Here is a 7,488-nt window from a genome sequence, read left to right as displayed (position 1 = left end):
CGGTACAGACTGAAGGATGCTGGAAACTGTCGGCAAACTGTTGTCACCGCCCCCTGCTGCAGCCGGCGTAGTTCATCTTCAACGAGCCTTTTGATACAGTCGTATCGACCTGTGGCTGACATGTACTGTCTCTGAAAAGTCCACGGTTCGCCAGCCAAGCCAATGTTTGTGCATAGAGTGGCGCAGCACATCCCACAGCCGTGTTATGGTTCACCAGACGTTTAGCTAAAGGCTACTGCCAGAGCATCTTCTCGTTCATTATCTATGTTAGGAGAAGGCCACCACAGCCGGACACGTCCTCACCGCCATGGCCGTTTCAGTCGAAGAGGTGTCTTCGTCTGTTGTTCGGGAATATCTGAGTCGAAAGGTAAAGTATCCAACGCTATGTGGTTAACGGGCTGCGAACCGTTACCGGAGCTAGCCAACGTTAGCTAGCGCTAGCTCCTTTAGCTCATTCAGGTGATGTAAAGAAATCTGTGAATCGTCAGATTTTGTGCCACAAACAAAAGTTCATGCTGTCCCAACCGAGACGTTATGACCCCGTGTATAATGTTAGTATTCAGGAAGGGTGACAGCCACATGCTACTATCAATGATAAGTGATTTAACGTTAAACATGACTTTGTTAAAAACCTGCAGTGTCAGTGTTCTTTGATAGCAGACGTTATAACCGCTGTGTTAATGCGCAGGGACTCAAGAGGACGATTGCCTGTATGGATGAGGAGCATCCACGCACAGAGGCCAGCATCAACAACAGGTCACACCTGAGACAGGTTCTCAACATGGAGGGTCTCTATAGAAAGAATAAAGTAAGTCTTGCAGCTGGAGGTTGGCTTCTGTGCAAGTGGATGATGTAAAAAAAAAAGTCTGGTGCTGACTTCTGTGTCATCGCAGGCTGTGAGCTCCCCACTGAAAACATTGCTGGAGATAATTGTAAAGTATCACATCGAGGGATTTAAGAATGACGAGATCACCTGCAGTGAAAGTGATGCCCTGTGGTCTGCTCGAACTGTCAGCTCGATTGCTAATTCTGCTGCGGCAACACCAGCAGTGATGAGTGATGTGAAAGCAGAGGTTGACACAACAGCTTTTGTTGTCAGCAAACACAACAAATTAAGGTATTTCACACGTGTTGTTTTTGATTTCATGACTTTGTGCTGCCTTGAATTTGTGAAATTATGGGATTTCTCTCTCTTGCAGGTCTGCAGTAGGAGAAGTCAGCCCTTCTCAGCCTATATATACATCATTATTGCCTGAGACAGACACACTGTCCAGTCAAAATCAAACCGGTTTCTGGGCTCATGACTTAGAAGATGAAAAAGGCCAGACACTGATGGCTTCCCTCCAAGACAAGGAAAGCTTCATGAAAAGAGAACCAGAAAAAAAGACTTCCATCACTGAGAGCACCCAAAGGAGCAGAACTAATCGAATTAGACGTGGCATGATGGCTGGACCAATAGCCAGCACACCTCAGGTACTGGATGCAGTTCTTGAAAACAAATTGATCCCATATTCATTATATTACTCATATTCATTACACCCTTTTCCGACACTGATGTTTTTTGTGGTAGGAATCAAACAAAAAAAGGCAGTATCGGAAGGTGGAAGTGAGCCAGCCACTGCTCAGAAAAGAAGAAGAAAGCAGGCCGTTTGAGGATGGACTTTTAACAACTGCCGTTCATCAAAAAAGCTCAGAAAGCAGCCAAACTGAAATCGGCCCAGCTGACTGCGTAGGAAGGCAACAGGAGTTGTGGAGTGCACCAGACAGAAAGCAGAGGGAAAACAGCTTTGAAAAAGTGAAACAAGACACACAGATGACAACGAAGTAAATAGCTTTAAGTTGTGTTAGTGTGTGTGTGATAACTTCAGAGTGTTATACTGTTGACATCATTTTTGCTACCAAGTTTTGTTCATAAATTTATGCACATTGTGTCTGTTTCTCAGATTAAAGTCTTTGATCAGGCCAAATGTGGCTGACTTGGATGTGTCTGAAATGGTTTTAGGTCAGTGCTCTGTGACCTCATCTATTGACTTTTTTGATTTGTTGCCTTGTATCTGTCAAAGCTGATGGTGTGTTAATTGATTTTCAGATGATATTGATGATGATGATGATCTGCGAGAACTCTCCAAAGTGTCCTTTCAAAGAACCGCTGAAGAGCACCGCTATGCAGGCCGTCCCATGGACCAACACGCTGCCATGGTTAGTGATTTACACCAGTGTTTCTGTAAATATGCTGGGGACAGTTTCTGCAGGTGTCTTTGATTTTCTGTTATTGTCTCTTCTCCAGGAATTGAAAGCAGTTCTTCTTGGTTCCAGCCTAAATTGTTTCAGCGTTGAGTGGAGGAATCAGGGTTTCACATTTTCAGAAACGCACGACCTGAGATACGGAATTGTGCAGAGAAAGGTTGTCTTAACTGAGCCATGCTGCTAATATTTAATAATCCAGAAAGCTGATTTTCATGTTGAATATTTATTGGTGGTATTATGCTCTCTGTGTGCTTATTTTCTAGGGTGGTCCTTGTGGAGTTCTGGCATCAATCCAAGCCTTTGTTCTAAAGAAACTCCTGTTTGAAAACACTGAAACCAGTAATACAAGCCTTCAGTACGTTATCCTTCAATTCAGAGCTCTGACCCATAATGTTAACCTCTGTGTACGCTGCTGTAATCACTTGGATGCTTTTTACAGTCATTAATTCACATCAAGGCGTACTTTGTAGCCACTGTTAAGTATTGAACTCCGCATTTGGTATTAACTGTATTATTACTCCACACGACCTGCTTATCACTCAAATGCCACTTTGTTCTCAGGAGGTTAAGACCTTCCAACACCACGAGAAGAAAGTGTTTTGTTTTAGCGGCGGCTGAAGTACTGTGGAGGGCCGGCGAAGAAAAAAAAGCCATAATTGCAATGTAAGATCGTACTTTTATCCACTTAATCCTCTGCACCCAGACCAATACACAGAGCCTCATTACTGGTATTTAACCAGGTTGAATGCATGTGAATATCTGGCTTGTAGAGGGTCAGGCTCACATCACCTCTAGAAGCCTAAAGTTCAATGCCCATCAGACCCATTGATCTTAGAATTGACTGATAACGCTTCCATTTCAGGTGCAGCATTGATTAAAACAGTTTTTTTAACTCTGTTTTTTTAACAGAAATTCAGGAAGAAATCATTTCACCCCAACTGGACACTACAAATCTGAAGGAGTGTTTGAAAAGGTAGAAAGACGTAGCTGCATACACGCTGCTCACTTGTGGGTAGTACAGTAACACCTAAATTGACCAAATGAAACTACATCAGACACTGAGATTAATTTGTGGGATATTACTATGCCTAAAATGTTATTGAAGGAGATTTGTCGCCATATTTGGATTTGCAATAACGTATTTGAACATTGTACATCTCTTTATTTTGTGAATTCATTTAATAATAGTTTAATATATAGTGTAGCTGTGTTAATACTATCAATATGCCAAATAAACTTTTTATAAAAAAAAAAAAAACTCCTGAGGAGGTTTTATAACCATGTTGTGTTTTAGATAACTTGTTTCACCGTGAATAACCTCAAGGACACACAGTTGCTTCTGGAGCAGCATATTGATCAGGTGAGAAACTCAGTATTGACTTCCTCAGTTTAATTTTGCTGGTCAGATGTACCTAAGATTGCCAACCTTTTGCTTTATTCTCCATTTTTCCACAGTTTGAGACTGGGCTGTTAGGATGCATACTGCTCACCATATCTGCTGTTCTCTCTCGATCCATTGAAAAGTAAGCTGTGCCTTGTGTAGCTCTATGACTGAACAAAATATGCAGCAAGCATACGTAATCACTATGAAACATCACCCTTATTGTGCTTCTCTGTATTCTTTCCTCAGAGTAAGAGACGATATGGACGTGCCCACCACCACGCTCATCGGAGCCCATGGCTACTGCACTCAGGTTTGACATTAAACTAAAAATTGCAGACTAAAAGCTGAATTATTGTTGTATATGTAGTTGTTTAGAGCCTACGCAAGTGGCTCCAAAGTGCGAGTTGGCTGCAGGGTTTCTATACTACTAGGTAAAGTTTCTGTGGATTGCTGTAAAGTTTGATTGCTTTAACACCTAAACACACAAAAATCATGGCTTAATAGCAACAATATTAAACTAAATTGCAAATTTAGGTTCTTCTATAATTCAAAGGGTTCACAGACAAAACATTTGTCTTTTGTTAGACATGTTTTCCCCTCAAGTTTCTTTACATTAGAGCATGTTATACAACAAAGGGATCTCAGTGCAAGACACAAAACAAGACAGTATGTTTCTGCTGTATACACAAAATATATTCTGGTTACTGAAATTGCTTTTTTTTGGTATCTGTGTTCCCAGGAGCTGGTCAACCTGTTGCTCTGCGGCAGAGCAGTTTCTAACGTCTTTGACAATGACATGGAGTTGGACTCAGGCAATGGCAACATTACTCTGCTCAAGGGAGTCAAAGGCCACTGTGATGTCGGACTGCTGTCCTTGTTCGAACACTATAACATCTGCAAGGTGAGTGGGTGGCCGAGTTGCTGGTCACCTCGCCACTGAGAAATCAGAAAGTAGTCAGATTCAGTTGGAAACACAACACCTCGGGGGCGTGGGAGGTCACATCTGTGCTGCTGATGTGGCCATAATCACAGCAAAGAATGTTCCTTTGACTGTTATGGGATATATATCATAGTTAACACATACACTGACTGAAAATGTTCAAAGTACGTCACACACAGGAGAACAGGATAACTAAAGAAAATGGGAAGTACCAGGCTCTCTGGTTATCAAGCTGTAGCATAGTAACAAATTATGTTGCCTTGGTTATGTGAAATGTGATTAATAGGTCAATAAGAACATCGTGGACATGTGGATGTGATTTGTTGAGGAACATAGTGTGATGACACTGATGGAAGATAATGGCTCCCAAGAAACTGTGATTAATAGCAGATTTTGCCCAGGCATTTCTAATTATGTAGCCTTTGAGGTTTCATTCAATTGGAATTGAGTCAGTGGCCCAAATTTCAATTGAAGACCACAGTAAATCTTGCACTTACTCAAAGAAAACAGGTACTTGGCTGCATCTACCAGAACATGATGTAGAAAGGAAGTAGAGCCATGAACTTTAAACAAACTCTAATGATTGACCAGAAAAGAAATGCAAAATACCTTTCACATTTTCATGTTTTGCTGCACATAATTAACAAATACAGTAAATACCAATACATGTATAAAATGTGTCCTACAAAAATCTTGTTACTTTTACACCCTGGAGACTTTGAGGTGTGCCAAGAGGCATAAACAAATACCACAACTTAGTTTTGGTTTTACATCTCTCCATCACTGGTTGCAGCAGGTTTTTGACAGCTCAAAATTGGTTTGCAAGGCCTTTTCAACACTTTTTGATATGTTTAAAATAAGAAAATTGATGATGGCTGCAATCCATTTAGCTGCTGAGGTTACGGGGTTCTGGTCATTAATAGATTACTTTGCTCTGTCGTGTTTTACTTTCTTCTTTCTAAGGTAGGAGCTTACCTGAAGACTCCACGTTACCCCATTTGGGTGGTGTGCAGTGAAAGCCACTTCAGTGTGCTGTTTGGCCTGCAGAGGGAGCTGTTGACCAATCAGGACAAAGGCCTGGAGTTTGACCTCTACTATTATGACGGACTGGCCAATCAACAGGAGGAGATCCGCCTCACTGTCTGTATGTAACATCACTTGTTCTCAGTGTAGATGTCCTTTATGTTCTGGTTGTTATGTGTCTTATCATCCTCTCTCCTGCAGTGAATGGCCACTCAGAGAAATGATGCATCAGGGTGTAATCTCTGATTAAGATGATGTAATCTCGTCTAAATGATCTTGGTCCTTCTTGTGTTGATACTTGAATAGTTTTTAGTTATTTTGCTGCCTAATTGTGTGTTATAACTGAAAATGCTTATTGAGCTTTTGTTTTTTTTAAGCTGTTGGCAGATCGGCCCTGAGCTGCCAAGATGCTGACACTGATCTCATTCCTCCACTGGAGCACTGTATCCGAACCAGGTAAGGATCTATTGGCATTCAAACACACAGATGCACACCTACATGCACAGTAATGTCTGTCAACTCCTGACAACAACCATAAAAAGCTTTTCTTAAGATGTGCTGGTGTTCATAATTCGCTTTAAGTTGAGAAGGATCATGCTGTGTGTTCCTGTGTCAGCTCTGAATGCCTTGAACTGTTTGTTTCAGGTGGAAAGACGCATCTGTCAACTGGAATGACACAGAGCCTATTCTCTGACTGATCACATGCACTGATGCTATTTTAACTCTGGAGCATTAAAAGACACCTAACATTTTCATCACCAGTACAGATATTTTAATGTGTTATATGAAGTCTTATTCACATTATATTCTGTTTCATATTCCGCCATATATCTTAGCAGCACCATTCTTCCTCCTCATAGTGAGACACAGTGTTGCTCTGCCATTAGTTTACATATCATGATGTTATATCAAACTGTGTGTGTGCAGCTGAAAGGGTCTGGGCCCAAACTTGGATATATCATATCAGCCATAAAGTGTCATGCTGTTGCCTACAAAATGATATTTAAGAGAATGCAATTATTTTTAAAGTGTTAAGCAATATGCATAAAGTAACTTAAAATGTGCAGGTTTGGAGAGGAACTCGTACTTTTGTTGCTGGTGAAATGTAAATTAATGCAAGATGCAGTTGACCACAGTGGCCTTTTATCCTGTACCTGTAATTTTTACATAAAATATGACAGATTGTTGTCCATATTTTACACAAAATTATTATTTATTTGCTGGTTATTTGAAATGAAATGAAAGTGATATTTTCATGAAGGAAGTTGCAGAAAAAAAATCTTAATTTCACATCATGTCTTAACTGATTTTTGTTTGTTACTGACTGTTTTAATTTGTATCACAGTTTGGTTTTGAAATGGCCTAAAATCAAATTGCCTTTTTTTATGTGCACACTTTAAGTTAGTCCATCTGTTAGGTTGTAACATTATTTGAATTGCTTTGATAATAAGTCTGATGTGTTGTCAGGAGATTAGATTAAATAAATAAATATAGACATGTGTGAGTGTGTTTGTCAGAGAGAGAAGTGCTTATAATTAAAATTGCCTTGATGAATTTTCACATGACAGACGTCGTGGAACAGAGAATAAAATTATTCAATACCTCAGCTGTCTCCACTTGGTTGTTGTTTTGTGTTCATTTTTATGTTCCCTTTTTTATGAGCTGCCTCTGTCAACCAGATACTACAAAAACACTGTTGCGTAACTTAAGTAAAATTACACTGAATATTGTTGAGAAAAGATCATGAAGTCCTCCACAAAAGAACACGTTCTGCCAAGTGTTTTCACTTTGCCAAAACTGAAATTGGATCTATTTAAAAGAAAAACAAATCCTCAATAAATGTTATTTATCTTCTTACTATGCTGGCATTACACACAATATGATGCATGATAGC

General features: G+C 40.1%; 1 protein-coding gene across 2 annotated transcripts; it reads left to right on the top strand.

The window, feature by feature from the left end:
• mindy4 (MINDY lysine 48 deubiquitinase 4) lies at positions 1-7,197 on the top strand. Of its 2 annotated transcripts, XM_050055829.1 has the most exons (18): positions 1-367; positions 689-808; positions 894-1,117; positions 1,200-1,473; positions 1,571-1,824; positions 1,944-2,002; positions 2,090-2,199; positions 2,288-2,404; positions 2,511-2,602; positions 2,809-2,910; positions 3,157-3,220; positions 3,542-3,607; positions 3,703-3,770; positions 3,878-3,941; positions 4,371-4,532; positions 5,535-5,715; positions 5,972-6,050; positions 6,240-7,197. In XM_050055829.1, exons 1-18 carry the CDS (start codon positions 308-310, stop codon positions 6,286-6,288), a joined length of 2,145 nt encoding a protein of 714 aa, XP_049911786.1. In that variant the 5' UTR covers positions 1-307; the 3' UTR covers positions 6,289-7,197. The 2 variants fall into 2 exon arrangements, with proteins under 2 accessions (XP_049911786.1, XP_049911787.1); XM_050055830.1 differs by lacking the exons at positions 5,972-6,050; positions 6,240-7,197 and having other exon boundaries at positions 5,539-5,683.
• Positions 7,198-7,488: the final 291 nt, after the last annotated feature.

The sequence above is a fragment of the Epinephelus moara genome, chromosome 10 (assembly GCF_006386435.1).
Source record: "Epinephelus moara isolate mb chromosome 10, YSFRI_EMoa_1.0, whole genome shotgun sequence".
Taxonomy (NCBI): domain Eukaryota; kingdom Metazoa; phylum Chordata; class Actinopteri; order Perciformes; family Serranidae; genus Epinephelus; species Epinephelus moara.
The sequence above is the reverse complement of the archived record's forward strand: the minus strand, read 5'-3'. Positions and strand labels throughout refer to the sequence as shown.

Bases quoted from the DNA above. Each gene is read 5' to 3' on its own strand.
- mindy4 (XM_050055829.1), top strand. From the start codon at position 308: ATGGCCGTTTCAGTCGAAGAGGTGTCTTCGTCTGTTGTTCGGGAATAT. The intron at 2,003-2,089 runs GTCAGTGCTCTG...ATTGATTTTCAG, and splicing joins TGTGTCTGAAATGGTTTTAG to ATGATATTGATGATGATGAT. The intron at 3,771-3,877 runs GTAAGCTGTGCC...TTCTTTCCTCAG, and splicing joins CTCTCTCGATCCATTGAAAA to AGTAAGAGACGATATGGACG.